Source organism: Lepisosteus platostomus, chromosome 13 (assembly GCF_059453375.1).
Source record: "Lepisosteus platostomus isolate fLepPlt1 chromosome 13, fLepPlt1.hap1, whole genome shotgun sequence".
NCBI classification, from domain to species: domain Eukaryota; kingdom Metazoa; phylum Chordata; class Actinopteri; order Semionotiformes; family Lepisosteidae; genus Lepisosteus; species Lepisosteus platostomus.
The window spans coordinates 8,759,425-8,786,377 of record NC_142623.1 but is presented as its reverse complement, the minus strand read 5'-3'; the positions used below and the strand labels follow the sequence as shown (position 1 = coordinate 8,786,377).

Genomic DNA, 26,953 nt, shown 5'->3' with positions numbered 1-26,953 from the left:
TTTCAAGATGCACGCCAACGTATTGCTTTTAAAGATCTCAATTGACTAATTGAAGAAGGAGGTCTGTTACTTTAATAACCATCTGCAAAAAAATCCAAAAATTAAGTTTACACTGTTCCGTCTGTTTTCTGACTGCTTTATCTCACAGAGTCGAAGAACATCCCTGCAAGCAACAGACAAGATAGGATACCAAGGCACCAGTCCTTCTCACTCGTTTGGTTTCTTGACTCCATCATTGGTTAAAATGTCAGCCTCATATTTGTTGCAGAGTTTCCGTAACATTTCTTTCTAGTGTTTGTAATAATTGCACTTTCCTTACAAACTCTTTAACGTAGCATGGCTCCTCTTACCAAGGGATCTTGTGCCCTTAGACATTTCAGCCACCACAATCCAAGTGCGATAACTAACAGCTTGTCTCAGACTGGCTAAGCTGCGTGTAGGTCCTTTCAGAATTTTGATAAATGGAAGTCGCCTAAGATCATTTTCTACATGAATCACTGATCTTAATACGTTAGCATGCACATACAAACGCCAGATCACAGTTTACATTATTCAAACTGTTTCTGACCTTTGTGCGTTCAGACATGGATTCGAGGTCCTGAACCAGTAGCTGCAGTCGGCTAATAAAAACCATCAGCTTGTAAAATCTAATGCCTCGACATCTTACTTGCCAGGAGCCCTATATCCTGGGATCGCAACGGTATTTTTAAGTACAGTTCAACTGAATTCTTTCGTTGTTTGTGGAATGCCGCCAAATGTAGAGTGTGCGAGTAAGTGAGTACGGAAACAAAAGTGCAGCTTGTGTCCTTGGCACAGAGTGGGCACAGCCCCAGCCGCAGTGTGCGGCGCCCTTGATGGCTGGGTGGGTGGCATGCTCTGACAGATCGGTCTGCAGAGGGGAAAAAGGGAAAAACGCCGCCACAGCTCATCTCTGAAGCAGCGCAAAGGCGCAAGGCTGAGCAGCACTTGATAAATTCGCAGGTCGCGGAGTCAAAGAGGCTCCTGGGAAGAAGGTGCCATCCCGCCTTTTGATTTCATCCTGCGCTTGCCACTGGCCAGAGGAGAGTGAGCCAACACGAAGTGCATGCATCAGACAAGGAAGGGGTGAAGGGTGCAGCAAGAGCAAAGCAGACAAGCTCTGGGACTGGCTCCAGAGAATAACAGGTCACCTGCTGAAGGGACGGTATCGCTGCAGTTGCTGACAGAGTAAATACAAATACAACCAACCCTGGAACTCTCCCAGATCAGGCCCTACAGCTGACAACTCCCAGCATGCTGACCAAGCATTTCATACACATACAGCAATCAAACTAGGTAATAAAAACAGCAGCTACAGGCTAAATAAATGGTGAAAGCTTGATTCTCATCTGTTACTTAAAGGAATCGATGTAATGCCGTATGAGAGGGTAATGCCATTTTAATGATGGAGCAGTTCTGCCTTCTGCTACTCATCTGTTGCACATCTTTTGAGGTTGTGATTTCAGCTGCATTTCTGTTTGTTACTATGTAACCATGTGTCAAGGGTATTTTGTGCTGCAGCACGAATAACTCATGCTTTTAACATTTAATTGCTAATCCAGCATGATGTACAAGCTTCTATGTACATTCAGCGCTGATTTAATACCTGTTCTTCCAGATTATGGTGCCTCCTATTACTGTACATGACAGCTTTTATGAATCTTTAATGGAAGCAACCACGAACCACCTCTATACCCCTGGGTTATTGTCACACTACATTTACTAATGATTTAAAACGCGTCCAGATACTTTCTTATTAGTGTCCAAATAAAATGTGTATGGACATTCATGGTGTGCCTCTTAAATGATTAAAAAGAGCTACCACCGTTTAGTTTCCCCAAAAAGTGCTTTAGCACAAGTAAAACCTGAGTGAATCTTGCAGAACTCGTCAAGAAGAAGTAGTGAAAGTTTCCTTTTTCTGCAAAGCACTCAATAAAGCAGTGGTATCCAACGGAATCAGGTTTAATCAATAAAGCCTATTTGCAAAATCAGTCAAGCGGTAAACTCCATCAGGAGGGGAATATTTATGAGACGGCTCCTCCAGCTCATGGGCTTCTGGCTCCAATCTGGCTCTCGGTAGCGTCGCAGACGGAGCTCATTGCCAGATCTCCTCCACACCCCCACACAGCTCTCGTCAACACCCCCCGAAGCCTTTCAGCAAAAGCAGAACCCATCCCAACTGAAGAATGCATTTACAATTACTTTACACTGGGCTTGTTTCCACTTGTGCGAGATGGGGAGTTTAGAAGCAAAAAAAAATCAACCCCATTCATGCACATGACTGATAGTCTTCAAAATTATTTAGATTCCTTTACTAAGGCATGTATTGCTATTACAATGTTATATAATTTCTGGTGATGAGAATTGAAGAACTGAAATTAGTGACCAGGTATAACCTTTAAAGTATTCTACAGTTCAAAACTAGAGTGTCAATAATTATTCTGGGCAAACGTCTGAAGTGCAATGTTTTAAACATCCACTGAAGTGCTAGTCTTGAAGAGAAAATATTGCCCACTCCCCACGACCAGATTGGAAGACCATGCATGGGTTAATTAAATGGACAACTGGCCCAGTTTCGCATTCTGGAAGACAGGAACAGTGCCTTCTTTCTCAATGTGTGTGGAAGCAATGAGAGGAGTTACAGCTGAACTTCAACACACTGCACTATCCCACAGAGGTGACCCTCCAGACAGTCCTTGCTTCTTGCGTCTGCTGGGTTGGGATCCTTTAGACTTAGTATCTCTCAAACGCACACACACCACACAAAAACAACATTCCTTCCTTCCCCAACGGTCTGACACTTTGGCTCCAAAATATGTTTTTCCTCTGTGGCTAAGCTGTTGATCACAGAGAACGGAGGGGGGAGTATGTGAATCAAGTTACTGCAGGAGAGTCCAGTTACAACGAAAATAACCTGAAACCACTCAACATGGCCTTGAGAGAGCTTTTAAAGGCAGCGCCCCTCTTTGGAAGAAAAAAAAAGCAATGGATTTTTAATTATTTCGGCGAACTCTAGCCCGGACTGTGCAAGGAGCCCAGACGACCTCACTCAAATCGGGGGAATGGAAGGGCGAAATTCACGAGACAGCTGTTTTTGCCAGTGACATCTGGCGAATACTGATTATTTCGCAAGACGGAGCCAAGCCGCCTGGGGCTCTTATCTAACACACACAAGACTGGGAGGGGAGTCGCCCTGGGGGACACCATGGGGAGCGAACGGAAGGAGGGAGCGCAGCTGTGTAAGTGCTCAGAACAGACAGAAGAAACACTGCAGCGGGAAACACTTCTTTTTAAACACAATCAAAAAGAAGGAGACAAAGCCTTGCCACCATAGGAAAAATAAAAAAGAAGTCGCAGCCCTTTAAGTGTGGAACATGTGTTAAAAAGTAGATATTGGCATTTTCCTTAGGGTAATCTCAGAAACACTGCTTCTCCATCAGGCACGATATACTCTCATTTTGTGGGAAGCATCAACTTCAAAGTAGTTACCCACATGATGGTCAAGATCCTATAAGATGTACTACACTGATGAGCAATACACAAGGTGGTGTACAAATGACAGCAGGTCGTTCTGCCAGTCTTGTTTGCTAATAGATAGCAGAACTTTAAACTCCATCCAGCTGCCGACAGAAAAGTTTCCATTTTTAGTTTGGTTTCATTTGAGCTTCTGTGCATCTGAATATGTTTGTCTTATTGAGGTGTTGAAGGTTAAGAAAAGAGGCGAGGTGCAAAAAGTTATGTTGTTTGAAAATAGGCATGTCAGGAAATTAGAAGATAATTCAAATCATAACCACGGCTCTGGGTTCCTGTCCAAGAAAAGAGCACAGAGAACCAGCAATGGACGCTTGTCAAAAGAGTCTAGCACCTGTACTGCTGTTCTGCAATCTTGGAAATACGACTTCTGACTCCAGCTAGGTGTGAGCTAATATGTAACAGTCCAGAAGTGTTTTATGAGATGTTATCCACTTTTAATAACCCCTCTTGCGCTCAGGGCTGGGAAGATGTGGTCAGCAGCTTATCACCACGACAGCCTGGCCATGCAGAAAAAAACAGCGGCCTTCAGCATCTCTCCCCGCTGTGAGCTGCGAACATAAAATCCTGCTCATATTAGCCCGTGCCGGCTTGATGAACACCCGGCATTACAGTGAAACAGCACAGGGGGGAAAAAACATTAAAACAATCCGTGTCTCTCTACCAGCGAACATGCCGTAAATCCCAGAGAGACAGTTGTCTGGAAAGATTCTCTCCACTTCCCTTCACTGCCAGATAATACATTGTTCTGTTGCTTTGATCCCTTAATGCCAGGAGATCTAGCGGAGAATATCTTTAAGGGATTTCGGAGACTGATTCAGGTTTTAAACACCGCTGGATTTACATTGGAGCCACATTTTCACGGAAATCCCAGCGCATCCTCAGACTTAGCAACCCGTGAGAGGCTGGGGCAGCTCTTGTCCCAGTGGCAGGGCAACTGTTACTCATCACTCCTTTGAAAGGAAAGCAGGTGACCCATTTTATAAAAAGTGCCGGTGTTAAAGAGCTTGGAAGCAGTGCTGCTGTGATGACACAGTTGCCATGCATTTGTAACAAACAAAGCAGGGTGAGCAGAATGCCACTTCATCAAGGACAACGGGTGGCACACAACCGTGGCTGATAAAGAAATTAACAACTGTGACCAACAGTTCTAGTTCTCAGAAAAGATCAATGAACATATAAAAAATGCTTAGAACTATGCTCCCCTTAAAAATGAATAGTCTGTAATGAATATACTGGTGACCTCTTTGCTGCATTTTCCTTTAACATTCCCTTTGAAACTACCGTGCTATGTGTAATTGGAGAATTGCTGAAACGCGTCTTTGATATTCCCAAGAGGAAGCCTATGTAACCGAGTTCATGTTAGAATGTTGCAACAAAACACGTGACCATCACATCTGCTCAGGCGACCCTCCCCGATTGAACTTCTTGCTCAAAAACGCCAGAAAGAGCCATGCCTCATTATCGGATGGACCCATCTAATGGAAATGACCATGACAGCTGCCGAAATCAAGCATCACACGCAGAGAAATGGCGAGTAGTACTTCCATTATAGTGGTGTTGCTTTGGGCCTCCAAGAGCAAGAGCAATCAAGGTTTCCTTTTTTAAGGAGGAAAACTTGAATGAGAAAAAAGATGAAAGGAATATTTTTCTCGCAATAGTACAGACCAAGGGCATTCCCAGTCTGCTAAGTCCCACAGCTGCTGCAGCTCAAACCTGGCACATCTGCGGCTAATAACCTCACACCAATTTGGGGAAAGCATAAACACCATTCTTTCTCCATATTTATCTGCCTACAATTAATGGGATTATTGGGCTTCAAAGCAAGCGAATATGGACAGAGACCTCAACTCACAGAGCTGTGCAATTTTTTTCAACGGTGCCCATTCCTTAGAGGTCGAAGTAGGATGCGGTACCTCTGCTGGCTGGCTAAATTTGGTAACCCCAGTATCCACACACACAGCCCCCCTCCCCAAGGAAAGTTTTCCTTTGAGCCTGTTATTAACCTCTCTCTATGCATACATCAACAGAAATAGTACAGCAATGGAAAAAAATAACTGGATTGCAAAGAACTGTTATACGTTGGGTTACAGTGTACACACCACTGAAAAATAAGATACATTTTATGTTCTACATAGTTTTAAATAATTAAAAAAGGATGTTTAAGACAACTGTTCTTCAGCAAGCCTGAAAAAATGCTACCACACTGTAGCTGCTGTTCAGGTTTTAATATCTTTTGCTGCAATAGTTTCTTTGTCTGGATTTCTGAATAGGACAGAAAACAGATTCACATGAAAGGTGTCATACATTACTCCATGTAGAAACTGAGTGCACAGGACTTTGTGATGAGTTTTTCCAGTTACTTCGAATACAAGGAGGACACAAAATTGAAAATGTTGGTTTTAATAATACACAAAGTGTGGTCAACCGCTACCTAATAAATATCAGCCCATTTGCTTGTATGTCTGTATTTTCCCGTTTCTTCAAGTCAATATAATTCTGTTTTATAATTTCCTCCCATCTCTTCTACTGACAGGTGTGACTGACAATGACCTTCATTACAATGACAGAACATTCAGAATATAGAGAACAACACTGCAGAAAAAGGATCTTTGGTCTTCCGAATTAGCCTTTAAAAGTGACCTACAGGCTAGGTGACGCAGAGTCAAAATAAGTACAGTGATTTTAGTTGGATCAAAAGGGCACATAGTGATAGAACAAGGCTTACTGACTCAAGGCTGACTCTTAAACCAGGAACCTTACCCCTTGTAATAAGCCATTAAACTGGACCACCTTCTGGTCTCCTCCCGATCAGGAGAGCCTCATAACCTTTACAAGGGTCAGCCGTTCCCTGAATTTTGGAGCCGTACTGAATTAAAATTCTGCTGAAATATCACAGCTCACATAAGGGACTGAAATTCGTGGTACACTTGCCGACAGTGCAGAGCGCGGGCAATAGAGTACAAGAAACAAATTACTGTACAAATGAATTGGCGAGATTTGCTTTAATGAGCCAAAACCCTTCACTGTCAATCTGTTTGATGTAAACAATACAATAAGAATCTAGATTTCACACTGACATTTGTATTCCAGTAAGAAAAGTATCTCCTCTTTGGAAGAGCTCAAAGAAGGCTACATAGCACAAAACCCAAGTTCAGTTCACAAAAGAGGCTGCTGGTATTTCAAAAGACAGCAGCACAGGGTCATTTACACTGAAAACATTAAAAATAAATACAATGCTTTCATGGTAGTCTTATAGCAGACTAGGACTCAAAAGCAGGCATTCAGTACTGTGCATTAGGCATTTCTAAAACCCAAAAAGCCACTATGTATCGCCAGAACAGATAAAAAGATCATAAAACAAAATAAGACAACAATTACACAACAGAAGGCTGTATTCATAAATTATGCATTACAGTTGTAAAAATGTTATCCTCACCTCATTCATGATAAACTGATGCAAAAAGACTCGTATTTAAAAATATCCAAGCTTGAGGGTTAGTAGTTCTAATTAACAGGGATATCTGACAAAAAATAAAAGCCTTTAGAGGCAAAAAAATGAAACAAGCTGCAAGGTTTCTGTGTTAGGCCACAGAACTACAGAGATACAGACAAGCTCACAAAGAAAAAAAACACGATAAGCAAACACTTAGCCGTCTTATGCACTGCTTGCAGATGGTCTCTTTGGTTTTCCTCTTTAATTGGCATTTTCGAAATAAATCTACTAAACAAGAAAAGGCAGATCTATGGAAATAAAATCAAATTGTCTTTTAAGGTAGTGAAGAACAATAGCGCTCTAGTGCAGTAGCTGCCAGGGGCTGAATGAAGTTCTTTCATGTTTTTTTGGGAAGTAAGGGAGCAAGATCAGTGCAAAGCAGCGTGCTTCAGGCCTGGTGCTGTGTAAGATTTAGTGTGATACCGGACATGACAGATCTCAAAATAGACAGGGTGATGTCGTTTCTTAGTGTCGGAATTACAGGAAGGCACCGTGCCTCTATTTTTACTGCATGGCTGATCAAATGCCGGATCACAGTAGCTGACTAGTGAACAGGACTGCGGCTCTAAACATGGTCTTTCCACACAGAGAGGCAGACGGCAGCACTGACACGTTGAGACTGGCAAGTGCAGGACCTAGAGAGGAGCAGTCAGCAGGAGCTTCGTTTACCAGTGTGAAGACTGTTCAACTGGGACTCTGCAACTGCCCAAAGTCTGCACAATCAGGTTAAAACAGTCAGTCTGATGTCCGTTTACAAGATATCTTCTGGGTTTTAAAACAACACACACACACTGGATAGGCTGAGTTTTCAAAAGTTCAAGTTTCCAAAACAAAAATAACCAACCCATAACAGTTCATGACTTCTGGCGATTAGGCTCACAACGGCTGCATGGATCCATTTCTCACAAAAATGTCGAGTGAAAGCGAGAAACTCCACAGCAGAAGGACCGTAGCATGCCCACTGAAACACTGGCACAGGCAAAGCAACAGAACTGACGCCAGTGTCACAGTGGCATCTTATGCTGCCCACTGAGTTTGGAATTACATGGAGGAAGTGTGAAGGTCGCCAGGCACTGCAAGTGATGGTATAAGCCAGCGGGTACGACAATGCAGCCAAGGACATGAGCCGTTTCCCACAACCCCCCACATGGCCCTGCTTGACCTGCTGTCAGGGTGATGTTACTGTTAAATCAAAAAGGTGTCATGTACTGCAGAGGCCCGCTGTAACTCAACCAGCACTCTATACAAAGAGCAGCCGAACTTGCTCCTCAGTACTGCTGCATCTGTGATGTAAAATCAATGTTCTGATAGAGCATATGCATCAGGCCCCACACGACACAAAATCAAACAACCTGCTCCAGATCTGTGCTTGTTCCAAAGGTGATGTTAGCATATCTTTTACCCTAAATCTAGAGTCATTACTGAAGACTTAATATACTATGGTTATGTGAATATTAATTAGCTCTGGCCTTTTCGCTACATTAGAAAGCAGAACTGTCTAAACAAGCTTCCATATAAAGTGAAATAATTGATGGTGACTATTTACTCTTACAAGAGCAACATAACCTTGAAAGGTGTTCTTTGTAAGATCACTAATAATAAAGGCATTTTACCCATAGCATTAATTTGAATTATACATATGGCTAGATGAGGCCAGATGGTATGTAATCATTTTTTTGGGAACATTGTTCCGCAAAGTACAAATTACAGCACAGACTTTATAACAAACACACAAGGCATGGATTTGTGTTGTTAATCAGCAGCCTTGTTCTTCTGCTGTGATTAGCTTCTGTACCTAGATATACAACCGGCTGGTTTTGAGCTTCATGAACCCATCAACTATATGTTTCCAGACACACCCATCAATCCTTTATGGCGGGAATTTATTCTTCAATTTAAGAAACAGGACTGGAAAATGAAAATTAAAGAATAAAAACACATTCACCAAAGAGCGCTTTCATGGATCTTTCATGTTCAGTCACAGCTAAACCATAATCGTACAAAATTTTAGGAACTATATTTTAAATAATGCCTAAAAAAAGTATATTCCCATTTCAAGTGTTACACTCCATTGGATTGATAATTAAAAGGAAACCGATCGCAATCTCCTCTTGCACAATAAAGTCAAAGCCCTGAACAAACGACCCTTGGTGAGGTAGATACCACTGTACGATTTCTGAAAATAAAAAGATCTATCGCTGTTTGTTAACACAAGCACATGCTTTTTGCTCTCCCAGGTATGACATTACAAAAGGCTTTTGCACATTATGCACTGAATGACTCTAGTTGAAGAATCAAAAGTCCTGAATGCCACAGATAGCCAGAGATGTGTATGCCATCAGAGAGACCCCATTGAGCAACAAACAGAAAATAAAGCCAGGGGGTGCTTTTCTCAAGCTGCTGTAAGAGCTACTTTGTTCGTGGCAAGGACAGTCCATTCATTGTGAAATATGAGGCACTGCAGAGTCACTCTGCTCCAGGGCACTTTCCACAGTTATCGAGGACTGAAGGCAGGAACAAAGCAGTCAAGTCTCTTTGTCAATTGTGCCTCTCCTCCATCTCTGCCTTTGAGCCTCATGAACTAACTTTGGAGAAAACAAAACTTTTGTCTTTAGAGCAGAAGAACAGCAAAAAGAAACTAACTGGTAACACTTTTTTTAAGTTCTGCCTTCTGTCTTGTAAATGGACATGAAACCTACCCCAAACCAGAGATGGAACTCAGGGGGGAAAAAACTCTAGAACCTCCTCCTTGATACAATTAATTTTAATTCGACTAAAACCCTTCTGCCTCTCAGTGCTGATGCAGACACGCACGGCTCAGAGAAATGCCCTGGAGTTTTCAAAATGTATTAAAATATGCTGTAGCCATTTTACACATTTAGAGCCATCATTTATGTATCCATCCACTTTGGAATCACCAATTCGCTACTGTCTTTTTAGACTTTGGCTTACAGTGTCCACTTCTGTGACCACAATGGGAGAATGAAGATATTATGACAGGCTCCTCCATTCATTTTAGCCTCTGACATCTTGCCCAAGCAATGCAGGAAACACAAATCAAAGTCAAACCAGCTGATCAGGGACACTTCTCAGACCCTTGAGGATAGATCTATCTATCCCCCACTGCCTGTAAGTTCACATTCTAATCAACATTAACCCTCCATGATGATTTAACTATGAATACCGACTTTCACAGAATGGTGTAATTGATTTTGTTTTTCTGTCCACTGCCAATTTATACCAGGAAATCAGTAAAGCACAAGAGAGGCTGGTATGTATATCACATAAAAAGGCAGTAATGTGATATTTACTGTAGAGCATTTTTTCCCCAACTCCAGTCCTAGAAAGACACTAGCCTTCCAGATTTAGGATTCCAGCAAAAAACAATAATTTGTACCGCTTCTTATAATTTTCATGTTGCTGTGTAAGTACGTGCATTTGAGGAAATGGGAGAAATGTGAAACAATGTAGATATTAAAAGGGTCAGGTGCAGTTTCCAAATCTTGGACAGCCAGCAGTCTCCCAAAAGTGGAATTAAGAATCACTGCTGTAAAGCATTCAGAAATGTTGTTACGTGCTTGGCAACCAGTGTGCAGCCACAGCTTTACAATGTACAGCTATGTCCTGACACGGTGAGATTTACATAGGACCCGCTTCTAACAAAAGCCCTGACTTGCATCCAGCAAATGCATCTCTGCCCCTGCAGGCGTGCAAACTGTGGTGTCGCTTTCCGTCTGATCACTCTCCCAGTCCTTGTTTGTTCAGGTCCCAATTAGAGAACACCACTTATTAGCAATGGATCTAAATGAGGCTACTGTGTTATCACACAGGAAAGTCAGCTGTATCATCAGTAGGCTTGAGAAAAAAAGGGCCCCAGGCTTCACTGTGACTCTACTATAGAATCCAATTTAGGAAGTTTATAAGAGATAGCAAAAAAGCTAATTATTGCCCTGGGATCCATTTTATATACATTCCATCTCCAACCCCCCCCCCCCCCCCCCCTTCAATTTGAGAGTGACCATTTAGATGCCTTTTTCCAAGACTACTAAATGATTAAATGCATGAATGTCACCCGGACCACTCTATAGTGTTACTTTCTAGACTTTCAGCCATACTACAATTTCTGCTCTTATGCCTGGCATTCATGTTGTTTACTTTGTGATTTCTTAAATATTGATCTCCCCCCCCCCCACACACCACCTCACCCCCTCCTCCTACTTGCTTTGAGAAAATGTCACATCCAAAAGAAAAGGATTACAAACTCTGTCCCACAATAGTCTGACGGAAAACATTTCTGGGTGGCAGGGTTTAGCAAACACCCAGGGAATGATAATGTCAAATCCATACGTATTATTGGGAAAATGCCATCAGTACCTACCAACAAAACCTTAATCTTCATTCCCTGCAGGAACTAAGGGTCTGGGTGCTTCTACAGCTACTGACCTAATAGCTTGCGCTTCTCTCTCTATTCATACAAAGAAAAAGACACCTCAAATCAATCTCTATTTCTCTTTAATCTTTTTTGTGTGTGTTTGTGTGAACGCCAATATCTGATCTCAAGATAGTACTTCTTTTATTAGAAAACTGGGTTAAACACTTCTTACAAAGCATGTCTGTAATGCGTATCAAAACTATTTATGATCCATCCTAGTCATGCCCACAATTCTTTAAATGCCCCATTAATTGCTAAGAATAATATTCTATGTATCAAAAGGCTGGTCAGACCTAAGAATGCAACATTAAAAGTACATTGACCTTAAAAACACTAACTGAAGAAGACTTGTCTAATCATGTTCATACTAGGGCACCAATAAGAAAGCCACTGCGTCAATACTGTAATGGAGAGCAGAGATGTCAACATTAATCCAGCTGTCAGCATGCATCTCTCTTTATCCCCATTAGGAAATAATTCTAAAAATCAAGCATCTCTATGGATTAGCAACAGTATTTAATACAATCTCATCTGTGAACTCAATCAAAAAGATAGATATGGATTATAGCGAAATACGTACGGGATCAACGAAATTTGTAAGAGTCAATCATAGGACTGTGGACCCTTCAGAAAAACAGTTTGTTTCAAGTTAGTTTGTAAAACAGTTATAAACCTGCAGATCCATAAGCGTTAGGCTCATATTTGAGATCAACGTGCCTAGTCTTTCAAATAATGGGGTTTGCATTTCGCCACAAAATGTCATTAAAGACAATGACACTTCCTCATAACTAAAGGGAAATTAAAATAAGTAATACATGCTATGAATTTCTTCACCATCTGTAATCTGCATCAAGCAAAAATCATGTTTAATGGAGCACAAACCACAAGCATTCTGCATGACTTGAGGCTCCCCATCCCGATCATTTTCTCTTTTGACTGAATCTGTCTGACACTGATATTTCACATCAGCATAAATAGCTGTAATGCAACCATTATAAATTAGATGTCAACATATAAATGTTATAATATTCTAATATTACAACTGAAAAACTGTAGTATTTGGATAATTTTCTATTTCTTTAAAAAGGAAACAAGGCTATAAGAAAGCAAAGGTAAGGGACATTTCTAAAGGTTTATTGGCCCTTTCTATCCATTGATGCAGTGTGAATCTTACAGATCAATCATTAACTGTAGTCATTTCCAAGGTGGTTTCTAACATTTCTCTGCAACAATACACTATATATATATACACCAGCATATATAATGGGCATTTATAATATAAGAGCAGCAGACTTAAATGGGTACAATAAATTACTTATTGGTTATCTTTGTTGGTCAGTGTTATAAATATGTATTTAGTTCTCATTTACTACTGAACCTGATGGACAGGCCAACATTGGAAACCAATCATCATAGATAGGTATTTAACCGATTACTGAAATGTCCTTATAAGTCGAATACAGTGCAATGCAATAAACATACCAAAGAACACTGGCACATTAAAATGTGCACCCTTCATAAGTGGTGGTTTTCACATTAGTGGTCTGTTACAAAAATGTGTCTTATGCATAAGCATCTGCATCACGCCCTGCAACACAGCCAAGGTGCCATATATGGACCCTGGGGTGCCTGAAATACTCTTGCAGCTGTCTTATCTGCGTCCAGATTGTTTACTTCCACATGATGAGTCTCTATATAAAGAGGCGAGAGGACAATGTGACAATCACGATCACAGAGAAATGTGATCCCGCAGCTTTCTAAATTGGGGACTCGTTAGCACATCCTTGGCGCCTCACATTGACTACAAGTGCCAAACGCATACCTGAACGAGCTCTCCATTTAAAGTATAACTACTGGTCCACCCTGATGCACGTGAAACAGTGTTGTCCTTGAAACCGAGATAAGCGGCTGCATGAAGAGGCTCAGTACTGCTTACCGGCGGTGGCACAAGCGTAAGAGTCCTGCGCACATCGCTGAAAACACTCGACTCTGCAGGGGCCTGCTAAACTTCAACACAAACGGCTCTGGACAGGACCTGCAGTGCAGTCCTGAAGTCCTTTCCTAGCATTTTGGGAAACAATACAGCAATCCCTCGCTATGCAAGTTTTTGTTTATACTAGAAAGTAGAAATTCCTTTTTTTATTTAATGAACAGATGTTGACTCTTGTCAATGTTGATGTTGACTCTGGGCCCTTGTAAAGCATTGTTCTTTTTTCTTGCTTGTTCTTGGATGAGGAATTTACTTCAATTTTTTATTAGATTTTAACTTCTGTATAACAAAGGCTTGTGTGTGTTAAGTGATACAGTACAGGATAGTACTATATAAATGTTTATGCATTTGCTAATGACTAACAATGCATCTACTGCACTGTAAATTAACAGGAATGTTTTTGTTTTCCTATCTATTGTTTATGCCTTGGTTAATGATTTCAAGCATGTTACTTGAATCATTTATCACTCAAGTTATGCTTTTTTATACGGAGATACCATTCAGTGTTGTATTTAGATGTAGTTTTGGTGTTTGAGGAAATGGTTTTGAGTTCTGAAACCAATGGGTAATTATAACACGGGAATTAATGGGAATTTAATTTCTGTTATACAAGATTTTGAGGAACGAATTAAGCTCATGTAACAAGGATTACTGTAAGTGGGAGAAACATCCACTGTATGTATATATATATACCTACCTGAAGTAGGTTTAAAACTAAGTAAATATTGGACATACCTAGGGCCAGTAGAAATTCATGTTTTTATATTGTATTTTCTGTTGTACTTGTCTTATGCAAAACTTTACCTTTTGTTCATATATATGAACAACCGATGCCACTTTTGAGTGAAGAGAAAAAAGCAGCCTAGGTTGTGAAAAGAGCATGTTGCTGCTTGCAGAGAAATGCAGGCCAATTGCCCCACTTTTCACATAAATCCCTGCCACTTACAGGTCAGGCTAGAGAACATTTCTTAATGTGGCTTACTAATTAAAAGAGCTGCAGCAAGTTAAATGCAAGATGCCTCCCGTTTGCAGTAGGCCATTCTTCACATTTACCTTCCCCCTGCTCAATGGATCTGTATCCGTCTGTTAGGTGGTGTTTGATCTATTAGGCGGTATCTACTGACAAAACGTTCTAAGGGAAACTGAAATAAAGATGAACACAGAATCTGGTCTACCTTAATAACATTCAGTTCTGTAATTATTGCGAAGAGGACTCCCTTTGTGCAAGTTCATTTGGTTTCTTTAGACATTGCAAAAAGCACATTTATTTCTAACAAAAATCACGCCCACACAAATACACGAAGAGCAGAGCTACACACACACACTGTGATGCTCAGCCATGGCTGTCGCGATCACTCACAGAAATATCTTTTCGTGTCACATTCCTGAGCAGCTGAAACTAAAGATTTCTGAATGATTTAGGAGCTTTCTGGTAGTTAAAACATAAGGAGTGGGAGCATTTAGAACTGTGGCATTTTTCTGTATGACTCATTATGCAATTATCTCTTTGAACATATGTATACTGCCTATCTAGTTAAACATCAGAACAGAAGAGCCCTCAGAAGACCCTGCAGTTCTGTTGCTAACGAGCCCTTTACAATCCCTAGCAGGTCCAGTCCCCTAGACTCCAACTTATTGATTTGCACTGACATTGCCCTCCATCATTTCTGCTACTGTCTGGAACTTTGTGTGCCCCTTCTTGTCTGTTCACAACAGCTAAGACAGATCAAAGAGAGCAGGTTATCTGTTCCTTACAGAATCATCTCGTGCAATCCTGCCACAATATCTGCATTTTCTCCGCCATCCTCATTATAACAGACCCCTTGGTTACTATACCATGGACCCAAGAACATAACATCTCAAATTTACAGGATGTGATTTTCAGTGTTTTTTTTCCCCAAACAAACATTCTCTGAACACAACACTCACTTTTACCTCTGTACCCACTTCTGTTTAACTGCAACATGCAAGTCTGTGCCATAACTTTAGTCTTGCTGGTATGCTTAATATGTTTCTCTAAATACTTGTGTAAAGACTATGCAAGCTGTAGCTGCAATTAATTAGTACATCCTTTGTGCCTGAATATGCCAATAGCGAGATAATTTAATTTGATCCCGTGACATGCAGTTTTCAGCCACATGACATCTGGCAAATCCAGTGACAGATTGGAAATAGGGTGGAAATATGTGAATACACAAGGTTTCACTAATTTCCTCTCTCGGTTATAAAGGGTCATGACTTTCTGTTAGTTGGCAGTGGGTATTTTGCCAATCTGAATGTCACTGAATGTCTTTGTTTTTGACACAAATGTTAGGTGCCTGAGGTCTATGCTTCTCTTCCTTCAGCCTAGAAATCCCTATTGACAAAATCAAACGCAGAGAACAGCACAGGCTTCCAAAGTGGACCCTTTGATGGCCAGAGGGTGGGCGTTAAGGATTCATAACTGCAAAAGCTAGCAGAACCTAAAATATGCAGCGCTCCTACCACTTTAATGCAAAAGTTAGAAGCAATTCTATGTTTGTGTGGATTCACTCGAGCTCCAAACGTACAAACAGCTGCAGCATGTTTAAAAGGAATTCAAAGCAAAGCGATTAAATCTTCCTTTGCTGGAAAAAGATGCCTGAGACCCTATTTGTTTCCTGAGCAATTTAATAAAGACAATTTCACGCTTTTGAATAGAAAAGAGAAGCCCTTCGTTAAACTCATGTACCTATTGAGTTCACTCCTCAATGGCTTAATCAAATTTATTTCAGCATGTTAAAAGAAATTAGATTTTGCTTAAGTGCCCTCCTACCCTCACTCCTCCCCATCTATTTCCAGTTTCAGCTGCCCATGTCCTATAAGCAAGGCCTAAACTACATAAGCCTAAATAATTACTTAACAGCTGAAAGCTGATTCCCTTTCTCTTTGAATACTGTGCAATGTATGTAGCACAGCTGTGCATGCTCACTGTCCATGACCTGGGACCCCCCAATTACTTCCTCCACACTGAGCAGTGGAGCTCTGGAGTGAGGGGCTATAGAACACTGAAAAAACAATGGCAAAACAACAGGAGATGGATCCAGGAGGCAAAGTGCTTTTAGTTTTAACACTTATAATGCTAAACTGCTACTAATCTGGGTTGTATCACAAAGGGAAAGCACAGCAGAACATTTTCATATGCGTCAAAGACTCAGAAGTCAAGGCCTCCAATCTGGCATAAGGTGGAAGGAAGTATTGTACCTACTGACATACAGGAATACATTTTATGATAGTCGTATATTAATGAGGAACAAGTCATCAATGCAGGAATATATATATAGCAATGCATGACAAGGTCTCATGTAGGATTTCATCACGTTGTTTTTTCCAAGATTTCAAAGTACTGTGAGAGAGCAGAGCAGGTCTGATTTTCTGTGCTGTACCTGTTGAGGGAAGATAATCTTTCCCTGCACTACTTTCACACAGACCAGAGCTGAAATCATTATAACCTGGAGTCACTGAATGCCTATTCTAGTTACCACATATGCAAAGTATATCCCATGGCCAACTAGCTCTCAGGCCTTCTCATTAAGTAGCACCCACACCAATGACTATTTTTATTGCAGCTTTAAAAGGAAGAACTAAACTGCTTGCAAGACCAATTTTGACATCGACAGACGATTTCGGTTCTGCTTTAGTGAGAAAACTGCTTTATCATTGGATTAATTTTTTTGGTTTTGCTTCTGTCAGAATGAAAGCAGAAACATACGAACATCAGAATCTAGGCATGTCCTCCTGTAACTCCTTGCTCCCCGGACATGTTGTACATCTCGCTGAATTCCAACAGTAAAGGTTCCATGAGAAAATGCAGCAAATAAAAAATCTTCTTTTTGCTTGCAATGGAGCTCTGAATTTAACAGAATTATTCCGCTGTCTAAATTCCTCTCTGGGTTTGTATAATCTAGTTTACTGATGTTTCCCCTTAATTCAACTGGCAAAACAGTTTCACACTTCTCTGCTTGAACTGCACTTCAGTGGCGGGTAAAGTGGTTCCTTCCTATAGACAAGCACTATATTTAAATGCAAGGAATTAACTGCAGCAGTGCTGGTAAGGATACAGCAGATAAAAGACGTATCCCTATATTACAATTCCGGAACCCATCGCACAAACTGATCCCTGGTGGTATATAATGGTGGGACTCTTGCCACATACACAAAAAAAAAGAAGAAATACAAAATGTAAACCTTGCATTAGTGGGATTAAGAAACTTTGATTAAATTATTCCAAACCCGCTGTGAGCACAATCACATTAATGCAGAAGGGCCTCAGACACAGCAGCTTCTGAAATAAACAATCACTTGTGGCCTCCACAGCCTGGATGCTTTTCAGGAGGTCAGTGTTGCCATTCACCGCCTCACCGGGGCTCCCAGCCTTAACAGCTGTCAACTTATTCTGCTCTGCATCTCAGACATCTGAATAGAAACTTGCTGACAAGCGAACCTCAAGTAATGCTCAATGACAATGGGAGAAGTTGCAAAACTAAAAAAAAAATTCTAGATCAAAACATTTTTCTGAAACCCACTTAACACTTAAATGTGACTGCTTTCAGCTTTTTTTATCCAAGCTCTGTTCCATCGATCCATTTTATCCAATTCAAGGTTGCGGAGGAGCTGGAGCCTATCCCAGCAAGCCATGGGCACAAGGCAAGGGATCTCAGGCTATCACAGGGCAGACTGACACAAACGCACTCACTCACACCAGGGCCAATTGTCCCAGAAGCCAATTAACCTCCCAGCGTGTCTCTGGAATTTGGTAGGAAACTGGACCATCTGGTGGAAACACACATAAACACAGGAAGAATATACAAACTCCATGTAAATAGCAGCCCTGAAATTGAACCCAGCAATGATAACCACTGTTCCGCCATGCCGCCCAGCTCTGCTCCAGTAGAACTCTTCCATTACAGGTGCCAACTGGTGTCATTACTCACCGCAGGTACTAGCAGCTTCTTCACCTCCTCCACGGCCCTCCTCATCTTGATCTCTGCCCTGGTCTGAGTGTCTTCCACGGTGATCAGAACATGTAAATCCTCATTTAAATGCTCCCAGTTGGGTTTGCCCCGGTTCTGTTCTTCCTGTATCAAAAGAAACGCCAATACCATCACAATTGTGCCTCACGGACTCGGCTCTTTTCACTAGTGTAGTGGATTAGAAAGGTGCATGATGTGCAATGAGATGTTCATTTCCTGACCCCATTCTGTTGTGGGGTGACGCTGGAGCAGAACAAGAGATCTTCAGTATGTAGGTGCTGGTGTCATACAGTTGAGAAGCACTTTGATTTGCTTAGTTATGAGGAAAAGAATTCACAAATGCAAGCTGTGGCTGAAAAAATCTGACTAATTAGGACTATTTACACCTTTAAATATGCCACTATTATAGCTCAGCAAAAAAACTAACTGCTGAGACTTGTCAAAGAAAAGGGATTTTTTCATTTATGTAACCTTGGCTGGGGTAAAATCTGAACTTTTAAATGTCGAAATTCACAGTATACTCTTCAATTCACATAAATTGGATAATTCTCACCCCCCACTTATCTTTCATTGGATCCTTCTGTAGTCACAGGGTTGAATAGCAGCACCTCTAAAATCCTCAAGGACTCTATGACTGCATGCTGAATGAAGAATATAGTACAACCGTGGGATTTAAGTTACCCCTGGCCTGCACTCTCAGCTTCTTCAGGAGTAAGCAGTATGATAAATCAGAGATAGAACCAGACCTACAGGTTAACTCAGCCATATGTAACTGCTTTTCTGCAGTCACACGAATTAGCCCAAGCCCACGCTTCATGTGTGCACCAATCTGAGCAGGAGGGGATACAGTGTTAAACTGCCTTGGGCTTAAAGGAAAAGTGCTCCTGATTATTACACAAACGCCTGTGTCAGAGCCTTCGAGAACACGCCAAAGAGAGCTGCTACTGTCAGAGAACTGTGTTTCTTCCCCTGTCTTTCTCCCATTATGTCCAAGATTATTTCTCTTAACTCTCAAAAAATTACATGGCATTACTCTGCTCTTCTGACAGTCTGCACAAGTGACAAAAGATCAGTCAGGGTGCCACAAAAAAGAGAGGTAGAAAGAAATAAGCAACAGCTAGAAATATCAACAAAACAACCAGTTAAGCTGCCAAAACTACGTTTAGTAGACTCATATTTAGTACTTTAAGGCAAGCACTTCAAAGGCAGTAGACTTAAAGGCTTAAATGTATCGCTAACAATTTGTGACAAACAGCTTCACTTTTTGTTTTTCAAAATACATCATAAAACCATCCCAGTGTAAGTGTATACATTATATTACTAAAGGCCAACTGGCTAGATCACCATATTATTCTTGGCCAATGTAAGCTAATCACACTCAGATCTGCCATTACAATTAAAGTACAAGCCTACTACACAGCTACCATCACCCAGACAGGAGCACTGCTGGAGTTACAGATGTAAGACACTTTTTTGCTGTTAGTAAACTCCTTGTCCGCTGTCAAATGTAGGTTGTCTGAGCAACAGAAATGTCTCACTGTAAAATGTAGACTGTGAATCCCAGCAGGCACTGTACCCAACACATGTGAAACTTAAGAGCTTTGCACAGACTGTATAGGCAATCTGTTGCTATGAAACAATTACAGACAAATGTATCGCCTGCAACAGTTTGTCATTAATGGCTTCACATTCTTTTGTCCTTCAAAATGCTCAAAAAAGCCAGTGTAAGTGTATACACCATATTCCTAAACAGCACAAAAAATCCTAAAGATCTGCATTATGGTATTTCTTTAATTTGCGATTAAGTTTTATTTTAGAAAAATTGAAACACATTAAACATGTAAAATCTCTTCACTTGTTGCAACCTGCAGGATATTTTCTTTAACTCTAGGCTTGAACTCCAGACTAGAAATCTCCAGAAAACTGGAGACACTATGACATTGTAGCCAAGAAACTGTTCTGTTGTGCAGTTAAGAAAGCACTCGCCCCATATGAACTCTCTGAAGTCAACAGGTGAAGAAAAGCTACATTAATAAACATAATTAATATTTTAGGTAGTTTGTTGGTTTCTCAAGGACATTTCCCAGGTGGCTCAGCATAACAACACAGCACAAGTTTTCAGTTCTTGTAGGTTGTCCTCAAAAAGTGCTTTGCTTGCACTCTACAACGTGCGTTGTACAATTCAGGGCCTGTGTCGCCTTCTGATGTCTAAAATCACAGCCAGCTAAAAATAACAATTCTATCAACACCGACAGCTAGGGGACATTTGCAGTAAGCATAGTTCACACCATTTGTACACGATCACTAAGTCTCAGTCTCAACTGCAGCACCTGTTCCAGTGGGAAGATATACTCCACATCATTAGCACTCTAAATGCCATCAGGCCAAAGGGATTCAAGTGGGAACAACTGCATCTACTAGCAACTGTAAACCAAATGAAAGACATAAAAGAAGTCCACAAATGAAAATAAAGAAAAATTAGAGCACTTACAAAAACAGCACAAAAACTTGCTGATCATTCAGAACACATGATCACTAAACTCGAAACAACCCTTCCATCAGCATTTCCTCTCCTCTTCCATATTCCTCTTACAGTAAGCCCATGAAAGTGTGATCACAGAACTAGATACACAGCTGCATCGTCTGAAGAAGAAAGCTTACTGTACTTCAAAACCTTATGTTCTACCAAGTACAAAAGATTCTGTATGTGATTATTCTCTCATGTGTGATCTGCTCAGACCACAAGCCACCTTGATCTTGGTTAAGAAATGGAAGCTTTGCTTGTTTTGGTGTTTGTCTTCTTTAGATTAAAATCTCTCATTGCCCAACCCCTGAGAAAGGACAATGGTTTTCAAATGGGTTTCTGGTATGACAGGCAACAGGAACTGTGAATGTCTCTTCCAATCCACCATGATTCACAGCTTCCTGCCCTAGTACACACAGCAACCTTCCAAATACCAGCCTCAAACACAGTGCTGTAGGCTTGCCTGGGGAGCTGTCAAGACACTGAAAACAGCCAGTGATTCAACTAGACCAATTCCCTGTAAATGTTTCCTTGCTCAAAACAAAATGTAAAAAAAGCTTGGCTTTTTAATATTATGTAAGGAGTAGATACTCTCCTCCAGTGTTTTTAATCTCATTTTTAGGACTAAAACTCAGCTGGGTTCTGGACATGCCTGACAAAGACTAGAAAATTAAGAGGAAAAAAAACGATCCCACTTTTGTCTCCACCAAAATAAAAAGAGCTCATCACAACAGAAACTAGTTTATGTGAAGTCACAACATAAGAATATGAAGGGTTATAGGGAAAAATAAAAAATCCCAATGAAATTGTCAAAAACATAAAAGATTAACATCAATTTCTGATGTTGCAGGGACCAAGCACAAAAATTACTTTGCTTTGGCTGAAGGCCATGAAAAAAATAATATATATATATATTTGTTCTTTAACCCCATTTCTGACCCTTGCCTGTCTGTTATCAAATCAACAACTAACATTATTTTGTTTAAATTTAGTACATTATAATTAAAATGGTAAAAGAAGTCAAACAAACCTAATTCAATACCAACAGATACTTAACATTCCATTTCCTTTCACATTATACTAGGGAGCACTAGGCCAGGTGGCTCTTTTTTTGGATAGCTTAAGTTTAAGGAGAACTACTAAATGGAATAATAAACTTTTGACATGGTCAAAAAAGTTTAAATCTTAGGTTTTTGGTCTGACTTTTTCCAAGCAACATTACTGTACAGACTCCCATTAAATGATGTAATCCATTTGGTATCAAAGGTATTGAAGAAGATGAAGGTGGATACTACTGGTAGGAAGGCTGCAAATATCAAAACCTTACAAATGCCAAGCTGCTCACTACGGTCTAACAAGCTATTCAGGGTGGAGATTCTAATATCGTGGCCAAGTTCTGATTGTAAGAGATCAGTGAAAAAAAATGATTAAAAACAGATGATTTGAAAGCTAAAGGAACTACCCCTTTGAAAGCTACCACCACTTCTTTCCTTTACCCAGTTAAGCTGAAACTGTGAATCTCCTCCCATCCCTCCTAGTGCTTAAGCAACTGGGCAGTGGTTCCACTCTACGGCCATGCCCTACTCCCTGCTCTGTTAGCCACCAACAGACCGGGCCCTGAGGGGAAGGAGAAACTAAATTATTGAGAGAATAAAGACAGCAGAGTTAATGGATTCTGAATAAACCGACTGAATTATATACTCTGCCTCCTTTCAATGAGAATGTCTGAAAATAAAAACAAAAAGAATGAACATCAGCTCCGAATAACTGTTCCCAAGACTGGTAATGAAATCTCATGTGCTATGGAATATGGGACTATTTTGGTAGCTCCCACAGAGCTACTGAATCACTGTATCCCATTCAAAGAAGACAGAAACCAAAGTAGGTGGTTGAAATACTTGGAAGAGTGGACATTGTATGGCTCCATCGCTATTTTCAGGAACAATCCCCCACCACCCCCACTCCAATTACAAAATAAAAAAATCAATACAAAAACTGAATCAATAAGTTACGTGTCAGTAATTGCCCAGAGCAGCCACAAGTCTCTGCACCTCAGCAAAGGAAAGGAATAACGAAAAGGGGTAGGTGCAGTGTTGTACATTAAAATCAAAGTATGCTATAATCAAACTGAACACGTCTACATTTACAGCTATAAATTGTGCAGTACAAAAGCTTATGTTCCCCAATTAAACGTTTCTCAATTCACTCTATCCTGTGTATAGCCAGACAACCCCAGTGTGGCTGAAATCAAACAAACACGACTCATCTGAGATTACAGATCTGGTGTTTACCTGCTCAGCCCAGGCAGGCAGTAATAAAAAAAAAAAACACTAGAACACAACAGCTGCAGAACTGAATCTTCAGTTAGCAGGTCTCTTCTGGGAATCCTCTGCATTCAGCAATCATTCCCGCCTCCTGCAAAATCACTCACCCTCTAGGCAGGACTTCCCCAAAGGAAAATATAAAGTGCACTCTCCTGTCTCATGCGACTGTTCTATAAAACAGCTCTGCACTCTGACAAATTAACTACACTAAGACACAGCTAGCATCTCAAATTAACTACTTCTGTTCTGAAATAGAGAGCTATTATTCCTACGGACCAATGTACGCCACCATGAGCTGTACATTTGTCTATATGGAAAATAAAAGCGGTTTGATTTCATATGATCTTCTGTTTTCATAAAAGAATGCAACTTGTTAATTAGACTAACATCACTCTTTAACATCGACAAAACAGAAAAGCGTTTTAGATTTTCAATGAAATTTCTGAAGATGTGTAATAAGATCAAACATTTTTCCACTATATAAGGGACAGTAATGCACTAGTTGTCTTGCTGTTTTGTCCAAGAACCCTTAGGCAACGTTGAACATGTTCTTTCATCTACAACTGTAGCTAAAACCTAAGCTAAAATCTTAACAACTGCAACCCCAGCTCAGAATAAGTTACTTTACAAGCTATTTTTCCTCTCTGCTTATGTTCTGAAAATGTGCCAGACGTTTTTACAGGGCTGTATTTTCGTGTAAGATTCAGAAAATCTCGTGGAGAAAAATCCTAATCATGATAGCAAACTAACAATTTCAATCATTTTAATATAGGCATACCTGAATTTAATATTGTATTACATAGTAGTGCCATTAAGTCCCTACGTGAACATTTGAACATGATTTTGCAGAAATTAGTCTGCAGGGAGAAGTATAGCTAGTGTAGATATTGCTAGTTAAAAACATGATGGTGGTCAGATGTCTTCTATTCTTCACGTTAACCCATTTTCTTTGTGCAGGTTTCCATTTCTATACTTTGTTTAAAGCGTTTTGCTTTATTTTCAAAACGGTTGAGAGTTAAAATAGTTTGAAGAATTATTTGGCAGCTCCATGTGCTGCTTTTATTATTTCACGTTAAATACTATTGGATCTGGGGAGGAAAAGATAGGGCCGATGCATACAGTGTTCGCTTCTCTAGGGAAGTTCAGCAAAAGGGCCAATGGAGGGGTTGCGGATTTCAGAAAAGCTACTACAGGGAAAGGGAGAGGGGATATTTCCCCAACAAATAAGCTTACCTTCTTCCTGTCCCTCATCGAACTCTTCCCCCGGACCATGATCTTGCAACCAGTTTCTGCTTCCAGCTGTTTAGCAGTCAGTCCTCTCGGGCCGAGAATCCTCCCAACAAAGTTATACTGAAATACAGGAGAGGAAAGGTGTTTGTTTGGAACCTGGGAAAAGAAGTTTCCTAACAGAAAACTACCATTGATAGAGCATTAACAGATGCATTATAGTCAACCAGCAGTGGAAGCAGCCACACAAGATTAAGTGCAACTTATATTTCATTTTTTTATTAGCTTGAAGAGGTCAGATTTAACTGCTACAAAATTAAAGATTAGTTATGTCTTTGTGGGAATTCTTGCTGCACCCTGAGCTTCAGCATCACAATTCGTGAGTTCTGGTTCAGTTTATTTTCCAGAAAACCTCGTTAGTGTAGAATTTTGTCAGTTAAAACCGTCTGATATGTTTAGCATTGAACTGTTGTTTAATTTGTCTCGAGTTGAAAACGAAAAAGCTTCATTTTATAATGCATCTTCTAAAAACAAGATGTGCTATATACAATAAAGCATTTAGCGATTAAGCTTTTGAGCGAGGACACCAGGAGTAGCATGTTCTACCACAGCGCAACTATCAGACAGCTTATCGGCTTTCATCAGTATTGCTGCTCCCGAAACGACAATGAGAATTCATCAATAGAGGTGCCTCGTCTTCTTACTGCTTTTATAAACTGATCACTTTGGCTGAAAAATTGCTTGGGGGTGAAAACAAAAGCAGTACAGGAATTAAGGGCATTCTGAGGCAAAGTGCAATTTTCCTATCCAGACCTGTGTGTTTCAAGTAGCTTTTCAGATTGGTACCAAAGGGGAAAGTATTTACTGCTCTAATCCTCTCCACTTGAAACTGGCTTCTACAAGGATCAAGAAATGTGTTGAAATAATCCATTACATTTTACAAAAAAGGCCTAAAATAAACAGGGGAGGTGTGCGTTTTGAGTACAGAGCAAAACCCAAAAGAAGGGATATGGAGGCTTAGACTGGAAAAGCCATTGAGTAGAGATCCTTGTATTCCCCATCCTGCAGTGAAACCGGTGAATTACTGATTAATTCCTCAATCCCTTTTAACAGAGAAGTTGTCTTTTATGAATCTTTTCAGAATGTAAAAATGTCTAAGAAATTCTAAAATGAGAGCTTGACATCAGCAAAGTTGACGAAAACATGATCACAGCCAGAACTATGAGGATGTTCAATCTGATCAATTTTTTAGACATTTAGCACAATATTACTACTGGCATTGAATCTGCTCACTGGTACTTTTGTAGAGCACATGGACACAGGGAACATTATACATATATTCATTCATCAATATGCTTCAAAAGGGCAGAAGGGGATAGAAATCTACCACATAGTCACAAATCTAAGACAAAACAAACTACAGGCTGGAAGTCCTAAAAAACATTTTCTAAACTCCTGAGTCCCCTATTATGAAATAGGGTCTTTTCTATTCTTGGTAAGGGCCAGTTTGTTCATCTGAATCACGTGATTGTTTCAGATAGTACATATTTTCTTTTGCGGCTGCCAGTCTTCTAACACACAGATTAACAGTCCAGCCAGAATCACTTGCAATGTTTAGAGATATGTGCATTCTGTGGGGGGGGGGCTGTCAGGGTCAACCCAGGCAATGCAAAGTCAAAGCACAGTTAACCCAGAGAGCCGGGACGATGATAAAATGTGACTGAGCCTGAGGGACACCTGCCACTTCTGCGGAGCCTCTGAGCCTGAAGCATATCAAGAAACTTATTCCCATAACCTCAGGGTAGAGTGAGCTGTCTGTTCACATCACTATAAACCTGCAGACATCAAGCTGGAATCAGTCTTACTTTCTGCTGTGAAAATGTAAAGGGAAGAACACTGACTTCTGGATCAGAGAAGCCAGTTGTATACATAACAAAGGCTACAAATAAAGTCTCAGTTGGCACATGTAGTTTATTTAGTGACTAGTATCCAATTTGATCCAAGCTTTTCACCTAGATGTTTCTGTTTCTTAAAGGGCATGTGGGGTGCTTAAGATTTCAAAACTTACGGCACGGTGTGGCTCCCATGTTAATGTCATTCGAAGACATACCAATTTAGGATTTGGGAATACGCTTTTGCTGCAAGGACAATGTCACTACATCTTCAAAGCATCTCTCTGGATGATCAAAGACAGATCACCCGAGACACAAATCTCGCTTCTTTCAATGCAAATCTAAAACTACCAAGAATTACCACACACTGACGGGAGGATGGAAGTCTTTTTTATCCTACCTCAGACAAGACAACCAAAAATTTGAAGTAGGACATTTTTTTAAAAACAAGGGATTTAACTGAAACTCCCAACCTTTTGCCATTTGGTCATACCCCATACCACCACCACAGAAGAGAAATTAGTGCTC

General features: G+C 40.5%; 1 protein-coding gene across 3 annotated transcripts in view; it reads right to left on the bottom strand.

Annotated features, from left to right (window-relative positions):
* qkia (QKI, KH domain containing, RNA binding a) overlaps positions 1-26,953 on the bottom strand; it is a 79,562-nt gene that overhangs the window by 12,854 nt on the left and 39,755 nt on the right. For all 3 annotated transcript variants that reach the window (XM_088602997.1, XM_088602998.1, XM_088602999.1), the window contains exons 3-4: positions 24,540-24,656; positions 18,420-18,563 (exon numbers count right to left, since the gene is read on the bottom strand). In XM_088602997.1, the coding sequence (XP_088459123.1) occupies positions 18,420-18,563; positions 24,540-24,656 (261 nt within the window). The remainder of the gene's footprint in view (positions 1-18,419; positions 18,564-24,539; positions 24,657-26,953) is intronic.